Genomic DNA, 25,173 nt, shown 5'->3' with positions numbered 1-25,173 from the left:
TTTGGAGGTTTATATGCCATTCAAATGTAACACAAAGCAATTAGTACTCTATGGATAAATAAATGAATCCAGAAAACTTTTGATCGCTGCTCTCTCCCTCCAATCAGAACTGTCCCATAGCAGTGCAATGGCGTCAGTGAGCCGAGCGTGGTGCCCCAAGTACTTTTATAACCTTTGATGAGGTAAAAGTTCCAGCCAATCACAGTAATGCCACTACCAAGGTGACTACAGCATAACAGTGACTGGCAGGAAATCCCTGCATGTGATCCCTGGATTCGAGATGCAAATTTGAGCACCAGCCAATGCTCGCCTAGTGCTGAGCATATCCGAACACCCAGTGATATCCGAGCATCACTGAGCTTGTTCACTCATCCCTAATAAACATACGGTATGTATTTATAGCCTTTTAAAAATGCAGAGCTACTAAAAATACACATTCTAAAAGCAGCCTTATTATATTATCGTAAAAATTCAGTCCAGTCCAGAAAAAGGTTAACCCTAGAACGCATACCCATAGAAATCTACACATTCACGCACCTGGGGCCTTTTAGGCCTGTTTACAATTATCATGGAATAACTCAAATAAAAATACTTTTCAAAGTTTATTGCAAAGTAAGGATGCATTCCCACTAGTGCAGGGGTCTGCCAGGATGGGATTCCGTAATGGATCTGACCTCCAGGTGACCACAGCTAAGGCTGGTGGACGCATACCTGGGGCCTCGCAGGCCTGCCAGGTTACTAGTTTTCTATTTTCTGTAAAATTACTTTAGTTAGAATTATGAAACTCTAGGTTTTCCTCAGGTATATAGTTGTTAGTAATTTCCAGTTGTTCATATATTTTTATGTTATAGGCATTTCGGTATAACAACCTTTTTTTGGGACTACCCCATATTCACGCACCTGGGGCCTTTTAGGCCTGTGTGCAAATAACACGGAATAACTCAAATAAAAATACTTTTCAAAATTTATTTTACAATTGCAAGGTAAGGATGCATTCCAACTAGCGCTGGGGTCCACAAGGAGGGGATCCGTAATGGATCTGACCTCCTGGAGACCCCAGCTAAGGCTTTCGGAATCCCGCCATTCCGGCAGCCTTAGCTGTAGTTACCAGGAGGTCAGATCCATTATGGATCCCCTTCTGGCGAACCCCAGCGCTACTGGGAACACAGCCTAAGATGTGCATATTTCAAAAAATAATTATGCGCATAAAACAACAAAAAAGTAAGTAAACGGGCACGCCAAATATAGGCATTCTATATGCAATTTTGCTATGAAAACATTTTTTGGTTGCAGCAAACTTGGTGCAGGAATATTTATTTGTAACTTTACATATTCCCCCGACAATTCTCGCATATTATTTTTTCGGCTGAATGTTCCTTGCATACATTTTGTCTGCAAGTAGAACAGAAACGCTCCGATTTTCTTTCCTTCTTTGCTGGACAAATATAGCAGCGCTTTCTTTTTTTTTTTTTTTCTCTTTGCTCTGGATGTTCCAGAAAGCGTATTCCACATCGGATCATTGCCTCCATAATTTGCCTTGATAAGCATATCATGCTGCTTCTCTCCATCATAGTAGGCATCAAAAGTTCATAACAAAGTTCTGTCAAAAATAGACGTCTCTTGTCTTTTCTGTTGGCATGGAATTCTGGATTAGTTTGACAATAAACAATGTAGCTATTGAGGGCTGACACATCAAGGATATTGGAAAAAAGGGCAACAGGCCAACATTCAGTCTGCCTTTTGTACGAATATTCTGCAATCATTTCGTCCATCTTGTCGACACCTCCTTTTGTCTCATTATAATGCAGTTTGATTTCAGGTTTTTTTTCCTGTCATTGGTGTCAATACTTCCATCATGATGCATTGTACTCAGTAATATCACGGATTTTTCTTTCTTGGCTTTATAAGACACCATTGTTGCTTGATTGCAGAAACCGAATACACTCTCGTAGATGGTTCGCTGTGCATTGTGCTTCATGATTGGAGGAATTTTGCGGCGGTTTGGCCTCATAGTACCAACAAGTGTAAGTTGCTTTTGAAGCAAAAAGTTGGCCATTTCAAAATGGGTAAAGTAATTATCCATTGTAATATTTTTTCCTGAATTGAAAATTGGTAGAGCAAGTGTTTTTACTATGTCGGAACATAGGTCTTTCTGGACTGGAGTATCAGCTTCTTTGCCACAGTAAATCAGACCATTCATCCCATAATAGCTTGCTGTATCGCACATCCAGAAAATTTTTATGCCATACTTAGCTGGCATAAAATGTTGTCATCCAGAATCCACACTCTTCCCAGCAATAGCAGAGTCATAAAAATTCTTCCCCAGCAACAATACAGACAAAAAGACTGAGTATCACATGTAAACCTAGTACAGGCCTAAAAGGCCCCAGGTGCGTGAATATGGGGTAGTCCCAAAAAAAGGTTGTTATTCCGAAATGTCTGTAACATAAAAATATATGAATAACTGGAAACTACTAACAACTATATACCTGAGGATTACCTAGATTTTCCAAATTCTAACTAAAGTACTTTTACAGAAAATAGAAAACAAGTAACCTGGCAGGCCTGCGAGGCCCCAGGTATGCGTTCTAGGGTTAAACAAATGGTATATACCATGATTGTGACTGAGTACAACAATTTTATTTATGTTTGATGTTCAAGTTGTATTTTCTTCCAAAATGCAGTCCTTAACCCCTTTCTGCCATTAGACGTACTATTGCGTCCATGTGGGGTGGGCTTTACTTCCTAAGGACGCAATAGTACGTCATATGCGATCGGCAGCGCTCACGGGGGGAGCGCCGCCGATCGCGGCCGGGTGTCAGCTGTTTATCGCAGCTGACATCCGGCACTATGTGCCAGGAGCGGTCACGGACCGCCCCCGGCACATTAACCCCCGGCACACCGCGATCAAAGATGATCGCGATGTGCCGGCGGTACAGGGAAGCACCGCACAGGGAGCGGGCTCCCTGCGGGCTTCCCTGAACCCCCCGCAGCAACGCGATGTGATCGCGTTGCTGCGAGGGTCTCACCTCCCTCCCTGCTCCCTCCAGCCTCGGATCCAAGCTGGCCGCGGATCCGGGTCCTGCAGGGAGGGAGGTGGCTTCACAGAGCCTGCTCAGAGCAGGCACTGTGAAGGCTGCAGCGCTGCATGTCAGATCAGTGATCTGACAGAGTGCTGTGCAAACTGTCAGATCACTGATCTGTGATGTCCCCCCCTGGAACAAAGTAAAAAAGTTAAAAAAAAAAATTTCAAATGTGTAAAAAAAAATAAAAAAAAATATTCCAAAATAATGAAAAAAAAAATAAAAATATTATTCCCATAAATACATTTCTTTATCTAAATAAAAAAAAAAAAACAATAAAAGTACACATATTTAGTATCGCCGCGTCCGTAACGGCCCGACCTATAAAACTGGCCCACTAGTTAACCCCTTCAGTAAACACCGTAAGAAAAAAAAAAAAAAAACGAGGCAAAAATCAACGCTTTATTATCATACCGCCGAACAAAAAGTGGAATAACACGCGATCAAAAAGACAGATATAACTAACCATGGTACCGCTGAAAACGTCATCTTGTCCCGCAAAAAACGAGCCGCCATACAGCATCATCAGCAAAAAAATAAAAAGTTATAGTCCTGAGAATAAAGCGATGCAAAAATAATTATTTTTTCTATAAAATAGTTTTTATCGTATAAAAGCGCCAAACATAAAAAAATGATATAAATGAGGTGTCGCTGTAATCGTACTGACCCGAAGAATAAAACTGCTTCATCAATTTTACCAAACGCGGAACGGTATAAACGCCTCCCCCAAAAGAAATTCATGAATAGCTGGTTTTTGGTCATTCTGCCTCACAAAAATCGGAATAAAAAGCGATCAAAAAATGTCACGTGCCCGAAAATGTTACCAATAAAAACATCAACTCGTCCCGCAAAAAACAAGACCTCACATGACTCTGTGGACCAAAATATAGAAAAATTATAGCTCTCAAAATGTGGTAACGCAAAAAATATTTTTTGCAATAAAAAGCGTCTTTCAGTGTGTGACGGCTGCCAATCATAAAAATCCGCTAAAAAACCCGCTATAAAAGTAAATCAAACCCCCCTTCATCACCCCCTCAGTTAGGGAAAAATTAAAAAAATGTATTTATTTCCATTTTCCCATTAGGGCTAGGGTTAGAGTTAGGGCTAGGGTTAGGGCTAGGGTTAGGGCTAGGGTTAGGGTTAGGGTTAGGGCTAGGGTTAGGGCTAGGGTCAAATTTCTCCTCTTACCCTCGGGAAAATACAAAACTGGGGGCTAAAAAATAATTTTGGGGGGAAAGATTTTTTTTTTTAATTTTCACGGCTCTGCGTTACAAACTGTAGTGAAACACTTGGGGGTTCAAAGCTATCACAACACATCTAGATGAGTTCCTTAGGGGGTCTAGTTTCCAAAATGGTGTCACTTGTGGGAGGTTTCTACTGTTTAGGTACATTAGGGGCTCTGCAAATGCAATGTGACACCTGCAGACCATTCCATCTAAGTCCTCATTCCAAATGGAGCTCCTTCCCTTCCGAGCCCTCCCATGCGCCCAAACAGTGGTTCCCCCCCACATATGGGGTATCAGCGCACTCAGGACAAATTGGACAACAAATTGTGGGGTCGAATTTCTCCTGTTACCCTCGGGAAAATGCAAAACTGGGGGCTAAAAAATAATTTTTGTGGGAAAAAATTTTTGTTTTATTTTTACGGCTCTCCATTATAAACTTCTGTGAAGCCCTTGGTGGGTCAAAGCGCTCAGCACACATCTAGATAAGTTCCTAAGGGGGTCTACTTTCCAAAATGGTGTCACTTGTGGGGGGTTTCTACTGTTTAGGTACATTAGGGGCTCTGCAAACGCAATGTGACACCTGCAGACCATTCCATCTAAGTCTGCATTCAAATGGCACTCTTTCCCTTCTGAGCCCTCCCATGTGCCCAAACAGTGGTTCCCCCCACATATGGTGTATCATCGCACTCAGGACAAATTGGGCAACAAATTTTGGGGTCCAATTTCTCCTGTTACCCTCAGGAAAATACAAAACTGGGGGCTAAAAAAATAATTTTTGTGGGAAAAAAATTTTGTTTTATTTTTACGGCTCTGCATTATAAACTTCTGTGAAGCACTTGGTGGGTCAAAGTGCTCACCACACCTCTAGATAAGTTCCTTAGGGGGTCTACTTTCCAAAATGGTGTCATTTGTGGGGGGTTTCAATGTTTAGGCACATCAGTGGCTCTTCAAACGCAACATGGCGTCCCATCTCAATTCCTGTCAATTTTGCTTTGAAAAGTCAAACGGCGCTCCTTCCCTTCCGAGCTCTCCCATCCACCCAAACAGTGGTTTACCCCCACATATGGGGTATCAGCGTACTCAGGACAAATTGTACAACAACTTTTGGGGTCCAATTTCTTCTCTTACCCTTGGGAAAATAAAAAATTGGGGGCAAAAAGATAATTTTTGTGAAAAAATATGATTTTTTATTTTTACGGTTCTACATTATAAACTTTTGTGAAGCACTTGGTGGGTCAAAGTGCTCACCACACCTCTAGATAAGTTCCTTAGGGGGTCTACTTTCCAAAATGGTGTCACTTGTGGGGGGTTTCAATGTTTAGGCACATCAGTGGCTCTTCAAACGCAACATGACGTCCCATCTCAATTCCTGTCAATTTTGCATTGAAAAGTCAAACGGCGCTCCTTCCCTTCCGAGCTCTCCCATCCGCCCAAACAGTGGTTTACCCCCACATATGGGCTATCAGCGTACTCAGGACAAATTGTACAACAACTTTTGGGGTCCAATTTCTTCTCTTACCCTTGGGAAAATAAAAAATTGGGGGCGAAAAGATAATTTTTGTGAAAAAATATGATTTTTTATTTTTACGGTTCTACATTATAAACTTCTGTGAAGCATTTGTTGGGTCAAAGTGCTCACCACACCTCTAGATAAGTTCCTTAGGGGGTCTACTTTCCAAAATGGTGTCACTTGTGGGGGGTTTCAATGTTTAGCCACATCAGGGGCTCTCCAAACGAAACATGGCGTCCCATCTCAATTCCAGTCAATTTTGCATTGAAAAGTCAAATGGCACTCCTTCGCTTCCGAGCTCTGCCATGCGCCCAAACAGTGGTTTACCCCCACATGTGGGGTATTGGCATACTCAGGACAAATTGTACAACAATGTTTGGGGTCCATTTTCTCCTGTTACCCTTGGTAAAATAAAACAAATTGGAGCTGAATTAAATTTTTAGTGAAAAAAAGTTAAATGTTCATTTTTATTTAAACATTCAAAAAATTCCTGTGAAGCACCAGAAGGGTTAATAAACTTCTTGAATATGGTTTTGAGCACCTTGAGGGGTGTAGTTTTTAGAATGGTGTCACACTTGGGTATTTTCTATCATATAGACCCCTCAAAATGACTTCAAATGAGATGTGGTCCCTAAAATAAAATGGTGTTGTAGAAATGAGAAATTGCTGGTCAACTTTTAACCCTTATAACTCCCTAACAAAAAAAATTTTGGTTCCAAAATTGTGCTGATGTAAAGTAGACATGTGGGAAATGTTACTTATTAAGTATTTTGTGTGACATATCTCTGTGATTTAATTGCATAAAAATTCAAAGTTGGAAAATTGCGAAATTTTCATAATTTTCGCCAAATTTCCGTTTTTTTCACAAATAAACGCAGGTACTATCAAATAATTTTTACCATTGTCATGAAGTACAATATGTCACGAGAAAACAATGTCAGAATCACCAGGATCCATTGAAGCGTTCCAGAGTTATAACCTCACAAAGGGACAGTGGTCAGAATTGTAAAAATTGGCCCGGTCATTAACGTGCAAACCACCCTTGGGGGTAAAGGGGTTAAAAATGTGTTATTATAGGGTTTTTTTATTTTTCCAAACTGATGGACTATTACCAGTAGGGTTGAGCGAAACGGGTCGTTCATTTTCAAAAGTCGCCGACTTTTGGCAAAGTCGGGTTTCATGAAACTCGATCCGACCCCTGTGCGGGGTCGGCCATGCGGTACGCGACTTTCGCGCCAAAGTCGCGTTTCAATGACGCGAAAAGCGCCATTTCTCAGCCAATGAAGGTAAACGCAGAGTGTGGGCAGCGTGATGACATAGGTCCTGGTCCCCACCATCTTAGAGAAGGGCATTGCAGTGATTGGCTTGCTGTCCGCGGCGTCACAGGGGCTATAAAGGGGCGTTCCCGCCGACCGCCATGTTACTGCTGCTGATCTGAGCTTAGGGAGAGGTTGCTGCCGCTTCGTCAGAAGCAGGGATAGCGTTAGGCAGGGTCCATTAACCACCAAACCGCTTGTGCTGTAGCGATTTCCACTGCCCAACACCACCTTCGGTGTGCAGGGATAGTGGAAGCTACATTTTTTTTTTTTCCTCAGCGCTGTAGCTCATTGGGCTGCCCTAGAAGGCTCCCTGATAGCTGCATTGCTGTGTGTACGCCGCTGTGCAAACCAACTGCTTTTTTCAAAGCACAAATCCTCTTGTTCCTTCCTTTCTGCACAGCTATCTTGTTTGTTTGTCCACACTTTTTATTTAATTTGTGCATCAGTCCACTCCTTATTGCTGCCTGCCATACCTGGCTGAGATTACTGCAGGGAGATAGTAATTGAAGGACAGTTCCTTTTTTTTTTTTTTTGTTGGAGATTAAGATTGGCATTTCTGCTAGAGTGCCATCCCTGTCTGTGTCATCTCTCACTCAGTGGGCCATAGAAAGCCTATTTATTTTTTTGCTTGATTTGGGTTCTAAAATCTACCTGAAAAAATCACTACATCAATCAGTGGGAGAAAAATATTGGCCTCAGGGCTTGTGTGCCACTCCTTACTCCTGTGTGTGCCATCTCTCACTCAGTGGGCCATAGAAAGCCTATTTATTTTTTTGCTTGATTTGGGTTCCAAAATCTACCTGAAAAAATCACAACATCAATCAGTGGGAGAAAAATATTGGCCTCAGGGCTTGTGTGCCACTCCTGACTCCTGTGTGTGCCATCTCTCACTCAGTGGGCCATAGAAAGCCTATTAATTTTTTTGCTTGATTTGGGTTCTAAATTCTACCTGAAAAAATCAATAAATCAATCAGTGGGAGATTAATATTGGCCTTTGGGCTTGTGTGCCAGTCCTAAGCGTGCCATCTCTCTCTCTCAGATAGTGGGCCATAGAAAGCCTATTTATTATTTTCTTTATTGGGTTTATAAATTTTCCCTGGAAAAAAAAAAAAAAGTGGGAGATTAATATTGGCCTCTGGGCTTGTGTGCCAGTCCTGAGCGTGCCATCTCTCTCACAAATAGTGGGCCATAGAAAGCCTATTTATTTTTTGGGTTGATTTGGGTTCTAAATTCTACCTGAAAAAATCAATAAATCAATCAGTGGGAGATTAATATTGGCCTTTGGGCTTGTGTGCCAGTCCTAAGCGTGCCATCTCTCTCTCTCAGATAGTGGGCCATAGAAAGCCTATTTATTATTTTTTTTATTGGGTTTATAAATTTTCCCTGGAAAAAAAAAAAAAATGTGGGAGATTAATATTGGCCTCTGGGCTTGTGTGCCAGTCCTGAGCGTGCCATCTCTCTCACAAATAGTGGGCCATAGAAAGCCTATTTATTTTTTGGGTTGATTTGGGTTCTAAATTCTACCTGAAAAAATCAATAAATCAATCAGTGGGAGATAAATATTGGCCTCTGGGCTTGTGTGCCACTCCTGATTCCTGTGTGCGTCATCTCTCACTCAGTGGGCCCTAGAAAGACTATTTTTTGTTTTATTTGTTTTCGAAATTCTCCCTGAAAAAATCATTTTTTTTGTATTTTTTTTTCTAAAGTCTCCCTGAAAAAAAAAAAAAATCAAATCAGTGGGAGATTAATATTGCCCTTTCTGCTTGTGTGCCAGTCTTGACTCCTGGGTGTGCTATCTCTCTCTCTCCAATTGTGGGCCATAGAAAGCCTATTTATTTTTTTGCTTGATTTGGGTTCCAAAATCTACCTGAAAAAATCACTAAATCAATCAGTGGGAGATAAATATTGGCCTCTGGGCTTGTGTGCCACTCCTGACTCCTGTGTGCGTCATCTCTCACTCAGTGGGCCATAGAAAGCCTATTTTTTGTTTTATTTGTTTTCTAAATTCTACCTGAAAAAATCATTTTATTTTATTTGGTTTCTAAATTATTCCTGAAAAAATCATTTTTTTTGTATTTTTTTTTCTAAACTCTCCCTGAAACAAAAAAAAAAAAAATCAAATCAGTGGGAGATTAATATTGCCCTTTCTGCTTGTGTGCCAGTCTTGACTCCTGGGTGTGCCATCTCTCTCTCTCCAATTGTGGGCCATAGAAAGCCTATTAATTTTTTTGCTTGATTTGGGTTCCAAAATCTACCTGAAAAAATCACTAAATCAATCAGTGGGAGATAAATATTGGCCTCTGGGCTTGTGTGCCACTCCTGACTCCTGTGTGCGTCCTCTCTCACTCAGTGGGCCCTACAAAGCCTATTTTTTTTTTTTTCTAAATTCTCCCTGAAACAATCATTTTATTTTATTTTGTTTCTAAATTCTTCCTGAAAAATTCATTTTTTTGTATTTTTTTTTTCTAAAGTCTCCCTGAAAAAAAAAAAAAAAAATCAAATCAGTGGGAGATTAATATTTACATTTGCGCTTCAGTGACAGTTCTGCGTGTGTGGCATCTCTCTCATTTGTTGCCACCAACAACAGAGTGTGTAACATTATGCCTGATTTTCGTTGTGGTCTCACCCACCTGTAAAGGGGTAGCTAAATCATACTGAAGTTATAGCTCACCGTGTAAGTTGTGTGACAGCAACAAATACCGTTAGTTTGGTAACGTTTTTAAAATAATGAGGAAGTCTGGTGGAGGAGGTCGTGGCCGGGGGCGTTCATTGTCAGCTGGTAATGAGGGTAGTGGTAGTGGTGGAGCATCAGGTGGTCGTGGGAAAAAAAATATTGCACCTAAGTCTGGAGCTGTGGAGCCAGGTTCGTCGTCTGGCTACACAAGGCCTCGAACGCTCCCTTTTCTGGGAGTAGGAAAACCGCTTTTAAAGCCGGAGCAGCAAGAGCAAGTTTTGGCTTATCTTGCTGACTCAGCCTCTAGCTCTTTTGCCTCCTCTCGTGAAACTGGTAAAAGTAAAAGCAGCGCGTCGTTAGTGGATGTTCACGGTCAGGGACAAGTCGCTTCCTTGTCCTCTTCAGCAAAAACAACAACAGAGAAGAATGCAGCAGGCGACACAACGGGTTACTCCATGGAGCTCTTTACACATACCGTCCCTGGCTTAGAAAGTGAAGCAGTTAACAGTCCATATCCATTACAAGTTGAATCTGACATGGAGTGCACTGATGCACAGCCACAGCCAGACTACTATGCTGGTCCTTTGACTCAGACCACAACATTGCCCTCGCAGGGTGCTGATCAAGAATCAGACCCTGATGAGACTATGTTGCCCCATCACGAACGCTATACCACCGACCGACACGGTGACACAGACGAAGTTGCACACGAGCTACAAGAAGAGGTAATAGATGACCCAGTTCTTGACCCTGATTGGCAGCCATTGGGGGAACAGGGTGCAGGCGGCAGCAGTTCTGAAGCGGAGGAGGAGGGGCCGCAGCAGGCATCAACATCGCAACAGGTTCCATCTGCCGGGCCCGTATCTTGCCCAAAACGCGTGGCAAAGTCAAAACCTGTTGGAGGACAGCGTGGCCATCCGGTTAAAGCTCAGTCTGCAATGCCTGAAAAGGTATCCGATGCTAGAAAGAGTGCAGTCTGGCATTTTTTTAAACAACATCCAATTGATCAGCGCAAAGTCATCTGTCAAAAATGTTCAACTACCTTAAGCAGAGGGCAGAATCTGAAAAGTCTCAATACAAGTTGCATGCATAGACATTTAACCACCATGCATTTGCAAGCTTGGACTAACTACCAAACGTCCCTTAAGGTTGTAGCACCCTCGGCCAATGAAGCTAGTCATCAACGCAACATCCCTTCCGGCAGTGTAGGGCCACCATTTTCTGCACCACCTGCAGTATCTGTGCAGGTTTCTTTGCCAGGCCAAAGCAGTCAGGGTCAGGGAATCACCAGTTTCGTAGTAGGAAACACTGCATCTAGGGCACCGGCGGCAACAATACCATCTCCCACCGTCTCTCAGTCTGCCATGTCCACCGGCACCCCCGCTAGTTCCACGATCTCCAGCTCTCCAGTCCAGCTCACCCTACATGAGACTATGGTTAGAAAAAGGAAGTACTTAGCCTCACATCCGCGTACACAGGGTTTGAACGCCCACATAGCTAGACTAATCTCGTTAGAGATGATGCCCTACCGGTTAGTTGAAAGCGAAGCTTTCAAAGCCCTGATGGACTACGCTGTACCACGCTACGAGCTACCCAGTCGACACTTTTTTTCCAGAAAAGCCATCCCAGCCCTCCACCAGCATGTTAAAGAGCGCATCGTCCATGCACTCAGGCAATGTGTGAGCACAAAGGTGCACCTGACAACAGATGCATGGACCAGTAGGCATGGCCAGGGACGTTACGTGTCCATCACGGCACACTGGGTAAATGTGGTGGATGCAGGGTCCACAGGGGACAGCAAGTTTGGGACAGTTCTGCCTAGCCCACGGTCTAGGAAACAGTTGGCTGTAGCCGTTCGCCCCCCCTCCTCCTCCTCCTCGTCCTCCTGCAGAAGCGAGACCTTGTCCACAGACCGCAGTCGCACAACCACTCCATCCGCAGCTGCCACTGTTGCACACCAGGTCTCCCATTATGGGGCAGCTACTGGCAAACGTCAGCAGGCTGTATTGGCTATGAAGTGTTTGGGCGACAACAGACACACCGCTGAAGTTCTGTCCGAGTTCTTGCAGAAAGAAACGCAGTCGTGGCTGGGCACTGTAGATCTTGAGGCAGGCAAGGTAGTGAGTGATAACGGAAGGAATTTCATGGCTGCCATCTCCCTTTCCCAACTGAAACACATTCCTTGCCTGGCTCACACCTTAAACCTGGTGGTGCAGTGCTTCCTGAAAAGTTATCCGGGGTTATCCGACCTGCTCCTCAAAGTGCGTGGACTTTGCTCACATATCCGCCGTTCGCCCGTACACTCCAGCCGTATGCAGACCTATCAGCGTTCTTTGAACCTTCCCCAGCATCGCCTAATCATAGACGTTGCAACAAGGTGGAACTCAACACTGCACATGCTTCAGAGCCTGTGTGAACAGAGGCGGGCTGTTATGTTTTTGTGGGAGGATACACATACACGGGCAGGCAGTAGGATGGCAGACATGGAGTTGTCAGGTGTGCAGTGGTCGAAGATTCAAGACATGTGTCAAGTCCTTCAGTGTTTTGAGGAATGCACACGGCTGGTTAGTGCAGACAACGCCATAATAAGCATAAGCATCCCCCTAATGCGTCTGCTGATGCAAAGTTTGACGCACATAAAGGATCAGGCGTCTGCAGCTGAGGAAGAGGAAAGCCTTGATGACAGTCAGCCATTGTCTGGCCAGGGCAGTGTACAGGACGAGGTAGCGGGCGAACAGGAGGAGGAGGACGAGGAGGATGATGGGGATGATTATATTTTTAATGAGGAAGCTTTTCCGGGGCCAGTGGAAATTGTTGGCGCGGCAAGGCCGGGTTCTGGTTTTTGGAGGGACACAAGTGACGTGGATTTGCCTGAAACTGCCCCTCAACCAAGCACAACCACAGATTTGAGAACTGGAACTTTGGGCCACATGGCGGATTATGCCTTACGTATCCTCAAAAGGGACACACGCATAACAAAAATGATGAACGATGACGATTACTGGTTGGCCTGCCTCCTTGATCCTCGCTATAAAGGCAAATTGCAAAATATAATGCCACATGAGAACTTGGAACTAATATTAGCAACCAAACAATCAACTCTTATTGACCGTTTGCTTCTGGCATTCCCTGCACACAGCGCCCGTGATCGTTCTAACACGAGCTGCAGGGGCCAGCAGACCAGAGGTGTTAGAGGGGCAGAAATCAGAAGTGGCGTTGGCCAGAGGGGTTTTCTGACCAGGTTGTGGAGTGATTTTGCTATGACCGCAGACAGGACAGGTACTGCAGCATCAATTCAAAGTGACAGGAGACAACATTTGTCCAGTATGGTTACTAACTATTTTTCATCCCTTATCGACGTTCTCCCTCAACCGTCATTCCCATTTGATTACTGGGCATCAAAATTAGACACCTGCCAGAATTGGCAGAATATGCATTGCAGGAGCTTGCTTGCCCGGCAGCTAGTGTCCTATCAGAAAGAGTATTCAGTGCTGCAGGTTCAATACTAACAGAAAAAAGGACTCGTCTGGCTACCCAAAATGTAGATGATCTAACCTTCATTAAAATGAACCACAACTGGATTTCGAAATCTTTTGCCCCACCTTGCCCGGCTGACACCTAGCTTTCCTATGTAAAGGTCTTGCCTGTGGACTATTCTGAATGACTTTTCCAATCTCGTAATTTGCAGCACCTGATTGTCCAGCATCCGACATGTTAACACCTCCCTAAATGGCCAAAGTCCCCACACGGGGCCGTGGTATCGCCACTTGGCGCCAGCACCCGTGAGAGTACTGTTTGTCTGAAGAGGTGGGTGTGCCCACTTTTGGTCGAAGGCACTGCCACTAGGTCCCTCATAGTACAATAAAGTGCCTGGCGGTGGTGGTGCGCACCCAACGTCAGACACACCGTTGTAATATGAGGGGCCCTGGGCCTGTACCGCCGGCCACAAGACAGTCCCCCCCCCCCAGGTCAAACAGTGCTCTACCACTTGCAAAATTTTCTCTCACAGCTCCACCAATGTTTAGTCTATGCGCTGACATCCTTCAATGCCTGGCACTGTCAATACCATTGTATTGACATTTTTCTTATGTTAGGCCTTCGAAGCCTGTCTGCGGTCACTCCTTCCACTAGGCCTCCACTGACCTGTCTACTGCTGCCCGTGTTCCCCTGGAACCAATTTTAAATTGCCTACAGCCAGCCCAATTTATTATGTTAGGGCTTCGAAGCCTGTCTGCGGTCCCTCCTTCCACTAGGCCTCCACTGACCTGTCTACTGCCGCCCGTGTTCCCCTGGAACCAATTTTAAATTGCCTACAGCCCAATTTTTGTTATGTTAGGCCTTCGAAGCCTGTCTGCGGTCCGTTCTTTCCACTACTACTACACTGACCTGGCTACTGCCGCCCGTGTTCCCCTGGAACCAATTTTAAATTGCCTACAGCCCAATTTTTGTTATGTTAGGCCTTCGAAGCCTGTCTGCGGCCCGTTCTTTCCACTACTACTACACTGACCTGGCTACTGCCGCCCGTGTTCCCCTGGAACCAATTTTAAATTGCCTACAGCCAGCCCAATTTATTATGTTAGGGCTTCGAAGCCTGTCTGCGGTCCCTCCTTCCACTAGGCCTCCACTGACCTGTCTACTGCTGCCCGTGTTCCCCTGGAACCAATTTTAAATTGCCTACAGCCAGCCCAATTTATTATGTTAGGGCTTCGAAGCCTGTCTGCGGTCCCTCCTTCCACTAGGCCTCCACTGACCTGTCTACTGCCGCCCGTGTTCCCCTGGAACCAATTTTAAATTGCCTACAGCCAGCCCAATATATTATGTTAGGGCTTCGAAGCCTGTCTGCGGTCCCTCCTTCCACTAGGCCTCCACTGACCTGTCTACTGCTGCCCGGGTTCCCCTGGAACCAATTTTAAATTGCCTACAGCCAGCCCAATTTATTATGTTAGGGCTTCGAAGCCTGTCTGCGGTCCCTCCTTCCACTAGGCCTCCACTGACCTGTCTACTGCCGCCCGTGTTCCCCTGGAACCAATTTTAAATTGCCTACAGCCCAATTTTTGTTATGTTAGGCCTTCGAAGCCTGTCTGCGGCCCGTTCTTTCCACTACTCCTACACTGACCTGGCTACTGCCGCCCGTGTTCCCCTGGAACCAATTTTAAATTGCCTACAGCCAGCCCAATTTATTATGTTAGGGCTTCGAAGCCTGTCTGCGGTCCCTCCTTCCACTAGGCCTCCACTGACCTGTCTACTGCTGCCCGGGTTCCCCTGGAACCAATTTTAAATTGCCTACAGCCAGCCCAATTTATTATGTTAGGGCTTCGAAGCCTGTCTGCGGTCCCTCCTTCCACTAGGCCTCCACTGACCTGTCTACTGCCGCCCGTGTTCCCCTGGAACCAATTTTAAATTGCCTACAGCCAGCCCAATTTATTATGTTAGGGCTTCGAAGCCTGTCTGCGGTCCCTCCTTCCACTAGGCCTCCACTGACCTGTCTACTGCCGCCCGTGTTCCCCTGGAACCAATTTTAAATTGCCTACAGCCCAATTTTTGTTATGTTAGGCCTTCGAAGCCTGTCTGTGGCCCGTTCTTTCCACTACTACTACACTGACCTAGCTACTGCCGCCCGTGTTCCCCTGGAACCAATTTTAAATTGCCTACAGCCAGGCCAATTTATTATGTTAGGGCTTCGAAGCCTGTCTGCGGTCCCTCCTTCCACTAGGCCTCCACTGACCTGTCTACTGCTGCCCGGGTTCCCCTGGAACCAATTTTAAATTGCCTACAGCCAGCCCAATTTATTATGTTAGGGCTTCGAAGCCAGTCTGCGGTCCCTCCTTCCACTAGGCCTCCACTGACCTGTCTACTGCTGTCCGTGTTCCCCTGGAACCAATTTTAAATTGCCTACAGCCAGCCCAATTTATTATGTTAGGGCTTCGAAGCCTGTCTGCGGTCCATCTTTCCACTAGGCCTCCACTGACCTGTCTACTGCCGCCCGTGTTCCCCTGGAACCAATTTTAAATTGCCTACAGCCAGCCCAATTTATTATGTTAGGGCTTCGAAGCCTGTCTGCGGTCCCTCCTTCCACTAGGCCTCCACTGACCTGTCTACTGCCGCCCGTGTTCCCCTGGAACCAATTTTAAATTGCCTACAGCCAGCCCAATTTATTATGTTAGGGCTTCGAAGCCTGTCTGCGGTCCCTCCTTCCACTAGGCCTCCACTAACATGTCTACTGCCGCCCGTGTTCCCCTGGAACCAATTTTAAATTGCCTACAGCCAGCCCAATTTATTATGTTAGGGCTTCGAAGCCTGTCTGCGGTCCCTCCTTCCACTAGGCCTCCACTGACCTGTCTACTGCTGCCCGGGTTCCCCTGGAACCAATTTTAAATTGCCTACAGCCAGCCCAATTTATTATGTTAGGGCTTCGAAGCCTGTCTGCGGTCCCTCCTTCCACTAGGCCTGCAATGACCTGTCTACTGCTGCCCGTGTACCCCTTGAACCAACATCAGAAAATATAAAAATAAGTATTTTGCTTATAAAAAAGAAAATACTGGAGAGATATCCAATGCAGACATTTTAACATTAAAAACAAACACATACAACAAAAATCTGGTACAGTACTAAAAATGGCCACCAGCTACAATAACTTTCTCCTGCAAGTAGTTAACTGAAAGTTTTTTTCAATTTAAAACACAGATATGGCATCCACCGAGTGTTGTCCTGTCGCGTCTTCTTTATATTATTGCCAAGAAGATGCAAAACAATGAAAATAATAAAATCATTATTTACCAAAAAAATAGAGTAAGTCAAAACCACATTGCAAATAAACATTCATTACAAACAAAGAAGCAGGGCGCGTCCGAGGGTGAGTATATACCTAATAAGAATATAATCACCCTCGGACGCGCCCTGCTTCTTTCCGACAGCCTTCCTTCCTAAGAATCAGCCCTTCCGTGGTGTAGAGAGAGGGTGTGTTACACTCCAAGGTGTTCCCCAGGTTGCCTTTCCTGAGCTTCGATCTTCATGCTCTCGTTTAGTAGTTGTCGGAAAGTAGGCTGCATTAGGCCTACAAATTGGGTATGGGGTGGAGAGAGATGGTGTGTTACACTCCAAGGTGTTCCCCAGGTTTCCTTGCCATTGCTTCGGTCTTCCGACTCTCGTTTAGTAGTTGTAGAAAACTACACTGCATTAGGCCTACAAAATGGGTATCGGGTGGAGAGAGATGGTGTGTTACACTCCAAGGTGTTCCCCAGGTTTCCTTGCCATTGCTTCGGTCTTCCGACTCTCGTTTAGTAGTTGTAGAAAACTACACTGCATTAGGCCTACAAATTGGGTATCGGGTGGAGAGAGATGGTGTGTTACACTCCAAGGTGTTCCCCAGGTTTCCTTGCCATTGCTTCGGTCTTCCGACTCTCGTTTAGTAGTTGTAGAAAACTACACTGCATTAGGCCTACAAATTGGGTATCGGGTGGAGAGAGATGGTGTGTTACACTCCAAGGTGTTCCCCAGGTTTCCTTGCCATTGCTTCGGTCTTCCGACTCTCGTTTAGTAGTTGTAGAAAACTACACTGCATTAGGCCTACAAAATGGGTATCGGGTGGAGAGAGATGTTGTGTTACACTCCAAGGTGTTCCCCAGGTTTCCTTGCCATTGCTTCGGTCTTCCGACTCTAGTTTAGTAGTTGTAGAAAACTACACTGCATTAGGCCTACAAAATGGGTATCGGGTGGAGAGAGATGGTGTGTTACACTCCAAGGTGTTCCCCAGGTTTCCTTGCCATTACTTCGGTCTTCCGACTCTCGTTTAGTAGTTGTAGAAAACTACACTGCATCAGGCCTACAAAATGGGTATGGGGTGGAGAGAGATGGTGTGTTCCACTCCAAGGTGTTCTCCAGGTTGCCTTTCCTGAGCTTCTATCTTCAGGCTCTCGTTGAATTGTGGTTAAATGGAACAACTGCATTTGGCGTACTAGTTGGTTTGGGGACTACTAACAGTGTCTGCTGTTCTCCTGGTTTCCTGTCCTGAAATTCCGTTTTCAGGCGCTCATTAAGTAGTTGTTAATGTTAGACTGCATTTGGCATACTAGTTGGGTTGGGGCCTACTATCGGTGTCTGCCTCTCATTCCAGTTGTCCTCCACTGCAATGCCCCCTGGTTATTCCTGTGTTACCAATTTTGAACTGCATTTAGCCAACTTTATTCTTTGGGCCTACATCTGTGTTTCCTCCTCATCCTGCCCATTGCCCAGCCAGTGATAGATGAGTCTGCTGGTACATTGACCCATAATGCAACATTCCCCGTGCACGCTACACAACAACATTGTGACCCTGCTGAAAGTCAGGTTGCTCTTCCCGCATACCATACCACCTTACACGGGGACAAAGAGGAAGGTGAAGATGAAAGTGCAGGTTCCTTCATCAGGTGGGGGGAGGAATACTAGTTGGCGACGTCACTGGCACAGGGCCTCTCATAGTACGCAAAAGTGTTGCTGCCGGTGGGAGGCGCCCCCGCCGTGCAAACACACCGCTGTACTTTGAGGGGCCCTGTGCCAGTGCCAATGCCAACGAGTGGGCCCCCCCTGCTTGCTCAGGTTCACAGCACTTGCAAAGTTGAAATACTTACCTCTCCCTGCTCCACTGCCGTGACGTGGTCCAGATTTCCTGGGCCCACTAATTACTTGAACCAGCCCTACCCACCACAACTTTAGCCAAATGACCCCCAATTTCAAATGCCTTCCAATTATTATAAGGTAAATTACGCTTGACAAGCTTCATTAAGAAGAATGGATGGTTTTGACATTAAAATGGGCACTCTAGGTGTTTTCCTGGCCCCCACTCACTGCCGACTATGCTGCCCCATTGACTTGCATTGGGTTTCGTGTTTCGGTCGATCCCGACTTTACGTCATAATCGGCCGATTTCACTCGATCCGACTTTTGAGATAGTCGGGTTTTGCGAAACCCGGCTCGACTCTAAAAAGGTCAAGGTCGCTCAACTCTAATTACCAGCACTACATTAAAAATTCAGTAAAATAGCTACACTGATCTAAATAAGCTAGTATAATTTTAGCACCATTTATACTTTCCCAGCAAAGAGACATGGTTAAGTTGAATCTACTGTCTTTAGAAAAGTGGTTTGTTGTGTGGCAGAGGTTTAACCCCTTCCCGACCTTTGACGCAGCGTATGCGTCATGAAAACCCGTGCCAATCCGACCTGTGACGCAGCATATGCGTCATGGCCGGATTGGGCTCCTGCAGGCCGGGTGAAAGGGTTAACTCCAATTTCACCCGGCCTGCAGGGACAGGGGGAGTGGTAGTTTAGCCCACCCCCCCCCGTGGCTACGATCGCTCTGATTGGCAGTTTCACTTTCAACAGCCAATCAGAACGATTTGTAATATTTCACCTAAAAAGCTGGTGAAATATTACAATCCAGCCATGGCCGATGCTGCAATATCATCATCCATGGCTGGAAACACTAATGTGCCCCCACCCCACCGATCGCCCCCCCAGCCCTCCGATCTGTGGTCTGCTCCCCTCCATCCTGTGCTCCGCTCCCCCGTCCTCCTGTCCGCTCCCCCGTCCTCCTGTCCGCTCCCCCCGTGCTCCAATCCCACCCCCCGTGCTCCAATCCACCCCCCTGCACACCGATCCACCCGCCAGCACACCGATCCACCCGCCCGCACACCGATCCACCCGCCCGCACACCGATCCACCCGCCCGCACACCGATCCACCCACCCCCGTGCTCCGACGCCCCCCCCCGTGCCCTGATCTCCCCCCCCTTATACGTACCTAGCCTCCCGGGGTCCATCAGATTCGTTCCAATGTGAATTTTGATCACTGTGATAAAACCTATCACAGTGATCAAAATAAAAAAAAACAGTAAATGACCCCCCCCTTTGTCCCCCATAGGTAGGGACAATAATAAAATAAAGAATTTTTTTTTTCCACTAAGGTTGGAGTTAGAACTAGGGGTAGGGTTAGGGGTAGGGTTAGGGGCAGGGTTAGGGTTAGGGTACGGTATGTGCACACGTATTCTGGTCCTCTGCGGATTTTTCCGCAGCGGATTTGATAAATCCGCAGTGCTAAACCGCTGTGGATTTATCGTGGATTTACCGTGGTTTTTCTGCGCATTTCACTGCGGTTTTACAACTGCGATTTTCTATTGGAGCAGTTGTAAAACCGCTGTGAAATCCGCAGGAAGTGACATGCTGCGGAATGTAAACCGCTGCGTTTCCGTGCAGTTTTTCCGCAGCATGTGTACAGCGATTTTTGTTTCCCATAGGTTTACATTGAAATGTAAACTCATGGGAAACTGCTGTGGATCCACTGCGTTTTCCGCAGCGTGTGCACATACCTTTAGAATTAGGCTATGTGCACACGGTGCGGATTTGGCTGCGGATCCGCAGCAGTGTTCCATCAGGTTTACAGTACCATGTAAACATATGGAAAACCAAATCCGCTGTGCCCATGGTGCGGAAAATACCGCGCGGAAACGCTGTGTTGTATTTTCCGCAGCAGGTCATTTCTTTGTGCGGATTCCGCAGCGTTTCACACCTGATCCTCAATAGGAATCCGCAGGTGAAATCCGCACAAAAAACACTGGAAATCCATGGTAAATCCGCAGGTAAAACGTAGTGCCTTTTACCCGCGGATTTTTCAAAAATGGTGCGGAAAAATCTCACACGAATCCGCAACGTGGGCACGTAGCCTTAGGGTTAGGGTTGGGTTGGAATTAGGGTTGTGGTTAGGGTTAGGGGTGTGTTGGGGTTAGGGTTGTGGTTAGGGTTACGACTACAGTTGGGATAAGGGTTAGGGGTGTGTTGGCATTAGAATTGAGGGGTTTCCACTGTTTAGGCACATCAGGGGGTCTCCAAACGCAACATGGCGCCACCATTGATTCCAGCCAATCTTTTATTCAAATAGTCAAATGGTGCTCCCTCCCTTCCGAGCCCCGACGTGTGCCCAAACAGTGGTTTACCCCCACATATGGGGTACCAGCATACTCAGGACAAACTGCACAACAATTACTGGGGTCCAATTTCTCCTGTTACCCTTGATAAAATAAAAAATTGCTTGCTAAAACATCATATTTGAGGAAAGAAAAATTATTTTTTATTTTCACGGCTCTGCGTTGTAAACGTCTGTGAAGAACTTGGGGGTTCAAAGTGCTCACCACATATCTAGATAAGTTCCTTGGGGGGTCTAGTTTCCAAAATGGGGTCACTTGTGGGGGGTTTCTACTGTTTAGGCACACCAGGGGCTCTGCAAACGCAACGTGACGCCCGCAGACCATTCCATCAAAGTCTGCATTTCAAAAGTAACTACTTCCCTTCTGAGCCCCGTCGGGTGCCCAAACAGTGGTTTACCCCCACACATGGGGTATCACCGTACTCAGGAGAAACTGGACAACAACTTTTGTGGTCCAATTTCTCCTGTTACCCTTGGGAAAATTAAAAAATTCTGGGCTAAAAAATTATTTTTGAGGAAAGAAAGCGTATTTATTATTTTCACGGCTCTGCGTTGTAAACGTCTGTGAAGCACTTGGGGGTTCAAAGTGCTCACCACATATCTAGATAAGTTCCTTGGGGGGTCTAGTTTCCAAAATGGGGTCACTTGTGGGGGTTTCTACAGTTTAGCCACATCAGGGGCTCTGCAAACGCAACGTGACGCCCGTAGAGCATTCCATCAAAGTCTGCATTTCAAAACTTCACTACTTCACTTTCGAGCCCCGGCATGTGCCCAAACAGTAGTTTACCCCCACATATGGGGTATCACCGTACTCAGGAGAAACTGGACAACAAATATTGGGGTCAAATTTCTCCTGTTACCCTTGGGAAAATAAAAAATTGCGGGCTAAAAAATCATTTTTGAGAAAAGAATTTGTTTTTTTTATTTTCATGGCTCTGCGTTATAAACTTCTGTGAAGCACTTGAGGGTTCAAAGTGCTCACCACACATCTAGATTAGTTCCTTTGGGGGTCTAGTTTCCAAAATGGGGTCATTTCTGGGGGATCTCCAATGTTTAGGCACACAGGGGCTCTCCAAACGCGACATGGTGTCCGCTAATGATTGGAGCTAATTTTCCATTTAAAAAGCCAAATGGCGTGCCTTCCCTTCCGAGCCCTGCCGTGCGCCCAAACAGTGGTTTACCCCCACATATGGGGTATCTGCGTACTCAAGACAAACTGGACAACAACATTTATGGTCCAATTTCTCCTATTACTGTTGGCAAAATAGGAAATTCCAGGCTAAAAAATCATTTTTGAGGAAACAAAAATTATTTTTTATTTTCATGGCTCTGCGTTATAAACTTCTGTGAAGCACCTGGCGGTTTAAAGTGCTCAGTATGCATCTAGATAAGTTCCTTGGGGGGTCTAGTTTCCAAAATGGGGTCACTTGTGGGGGAGCTCCAATGCATAGGCACACAGGGGCTCTCCAAACGCGACATGGTGTCTGCTAACAATTGGAGCTAATTTTCCATTCAAAAAGTCAAAAGGCGCGCCTTCCCTTCCGAGCCCTGCCGTGTGCCCAAACAGTGGTTTACCCCCACATATGAGGTATCGGCATACTCGGGAGAAATTGCCCAACAAATTTTAGGATCCATTTTATCCTATTGCCATGTGAAAATGAAAAAATTGAGGCGAAAAAAAATTTTTGTGAAAAAAAAGTACTTTTTCATTTTTACGGATCAATTTGTGAGGCACCTGAGGGTTTAAAGTGCTCACTAGGCATCTAGATAAGTTCCTTGGGGGGGTCCAGTTTCCAAAATGGGGTCACTTGTGGGGGAGCTCCAATGTTTAGGCACACAGGGTCTCTCCAAACGCGACATGGTGTCCGCTACCGATGGAGATAATTTTTCATTCAAAAAGTCAAATGGCGCTCCTTCCCTTCCGAGCCTTACAATGTGCCCAAACAGTGGTTTACCCCCACATGTGAGGTATCAGTGTACTCAGGAGAAATTGCCCAACAAATTTTAGGATCCATTTTATCCTGTTGCCCATGTGAAAATGAAAAAATTGAGGCTAAAAGAATTTTTTTGTAAAAAAAAAGTACTTTTTCATTTTTACTGATCAATTTGTGAAGCACCTGGGGGTTTAAAGTGCTCACTATGTATCTAGATAAGCTCCATGGGGCGTCTAGTTTCCAAAATGGGGTCACTTGTGGGGGAGCTCCAATTTTTAGGCACACGGGGGCTCTCCAAATGTGACATGGTGTCCGCTAAAGAGTGCAGCCAATTTTTCATTCAAAAAGTCAAATGGTGCTCCTTCCCTTCCAAGCCCTGCCGTGCGCCCAAACAGTGGTTTACCCCCACATATGAGGTATCAGCGTACTCAGGACAAATTGACAACATTTTTCGTGGTTCCGTTTCTCCTTTTACCATTGGGAAAATAAAAAAATTGTTGCTGAAAAATCATTTTTGTGACTAAAAAGTTGAATTTTCATTTTTTCCTTCCATGTTGCTTCTGCTGCTGTGAAGCACTTGAAGGGTTAATAAACTTCTTGAATGTGGTTTTGTGCACCTTAAGGGGTGCGGATTTTAGAATGGTGTCACTTTTGGGTATTTTCAGCCATATAGACCCCTCAATCTGACTTCAAATGTGAGGTGGTCCCTAAAAAAAATGGTTTTGTAAATTTCGTTGTAAAATTGAGAGATCGCTGGTCAAATTTTAACCCTAATAACTTCCTAGCAAAAAAAAATTTTGTTTCCAAAATTGTGCTGATGTAAAGTATACATGTGGGAAATGTTATTTATTAACTATCTTGTGTCACATAACTCTCTGGTTTAACAGAATAAAAATTCAAAATGTGAAAATTGCGAAATCGCCAAATTTCCGTTTTTATCACAAATAAACACAGAATTTATTGACCTAAATTTACCACTAACATGAAGCCCAATATGTCACAAAAAAACATTCTCAGAACCGCTAGGATCCATTGAAGCGTTGCTGAGTTATTACCTCATAAAAGGACACTGGTCAGAATTGCAAAAAACGGCAAGGTCTTTAAGGTCAAAATAGGCTGGGTCATGAAGGGGTTAAAGACCCTCTGTTTTATCAGTGCATATGAATGACTGTAATTATATTGCATCATACAAAAACTTTAGTCATCATGGCATTTATGTCCCTGTCCTACCTTATAAGTCTGAAAGCAAAAAGTTTGCCATTTATGTTCTTTTTCAACGTGCACGTCTATATTTTGTGATGTGTTTAGGGCAGCTACTGTACCAATTTCAACATAACGTTGTCTGTATCGGCCACATTGCATTATTACTTACCAATTATAGATTTATCAATTTGATTCCAGGCAGCAGTGTTATCTCCAAGCCAATGTCCTACCCACTGACCAACTGTTGGAAATGTAGAACGGCTGACAACAATGCCTCTCTTTCCAGTTATATTGCGCAGAACACTTTGAAGAAAACATAGCGTATTATATTAATAAATATATGCATATATATGTATTTATTGTATGCATGTTTATTTTATGTGTGAATCTAGTAAAGGAGTAAATTCAGACAGACAGCAGATAGAAGAGGCATCAAAAAGAAGCAGCATTCCAAAGAATACTTATGTAAGAGGTGTATTGTATATTTGACCATCATATGAATAAAGAGTCTACATTTTCATAGCAATTGCTTAGACTGCTATCTCTTTTAGAGATTTAAGATAGATAGATAGATAGATAGTAGTGATGAGTAGTGTTGAGCGATACTGTCCGATACTTGAAAGTATCGGTATCGGATAGTATCGGCCGATACCTGAAAAATATCGGATATCGCCGATACCGATATCCGATACCAATACAAGTCAATGGGACACCAAGTATCGGAAGGTATTCTGATGGTTCCCAGGGTCTGAAGGAGAGGAAACTCTCCTTCAGGCCCTGGGATCCATAGGGATGTGTAAAATAAAGAATTAAAATAAAAAATAATGATATATTCACCTCTCCGGCGGCCCCTGGACATCACGCTGGTAACCGGCAGGCTTCTTTGTTTAAAATGAGCGCCTTTAGGACCTGAGGAATGACGTCGCGGCTTCTGATTGGTCGCGTGGCGGTCACATGAGTGGCACGCGACCAATCAGAAGCCGCGACGTCATTCGCAGGTCCTAAAGGCGCTCATTTTAAACAAAAAAGCCTGCCGGTTACACACGTGATGTCCAGGGGCCACCGGAGAGGTGAATATATCAATATTTTTTATTTTAATTCTTTATTTTACACATCCCTATGGAACCGATACCGATATCCGATACCACAAAAGTATCGGATCTCGGTATCGGAATTCCGATACCGCAAATATCGGCCGATACCCGATACTTGCGGTATCGGAATGCTCAACACTAGTGAATATCCTGGTTTTTCGAGATTTCCCGAGCACG

At 45.0% G+C, this 25,173-nt stretch overlaps 1 protein-coding gene across 2 annotated transcripts in view; it reads right to left on the bottom strand.

The window, feature by feature from the left end:
* Positions 1–25,173, bottom strand: part of SI (sucrase-isomaltase) — a 427,600-nt gene that overhangs the window by 58,289 nt on the left and 344,138 nt on the right. For both annotated transcript variants that reach the window (XM_069727394.1, XM_069727395.1), the window contains one exon: positions 24,072–24,205. In XM_069727394.1, coding sequence (XP_069583495.1) covers positions 24,072–24,205 — 134 coding nt within the window. The remainder of the gene's footprint in view (positions 1–24,071; positions 24,206–25,173) is intronic.

This window comes from Ranitomeya imitator, chromosome 5 (genome assembly GCF_032444005.1).
Source record: "Ranitomeya imitator isolate aRanImi1 chromosome 5, aRanImi1.pri, whole genome shotgun sequence".
Taxonomy (NCBI): domain Eukaryota; kingdom Metazoa; phylum Chordata; class Amphibia; order Anura; family Dendrobatidae; genus Ranitomeya; species Ranitomeya imitator.
This window is presented reverse-complemented; position numbering and strand designations above follow the sequence as displayed.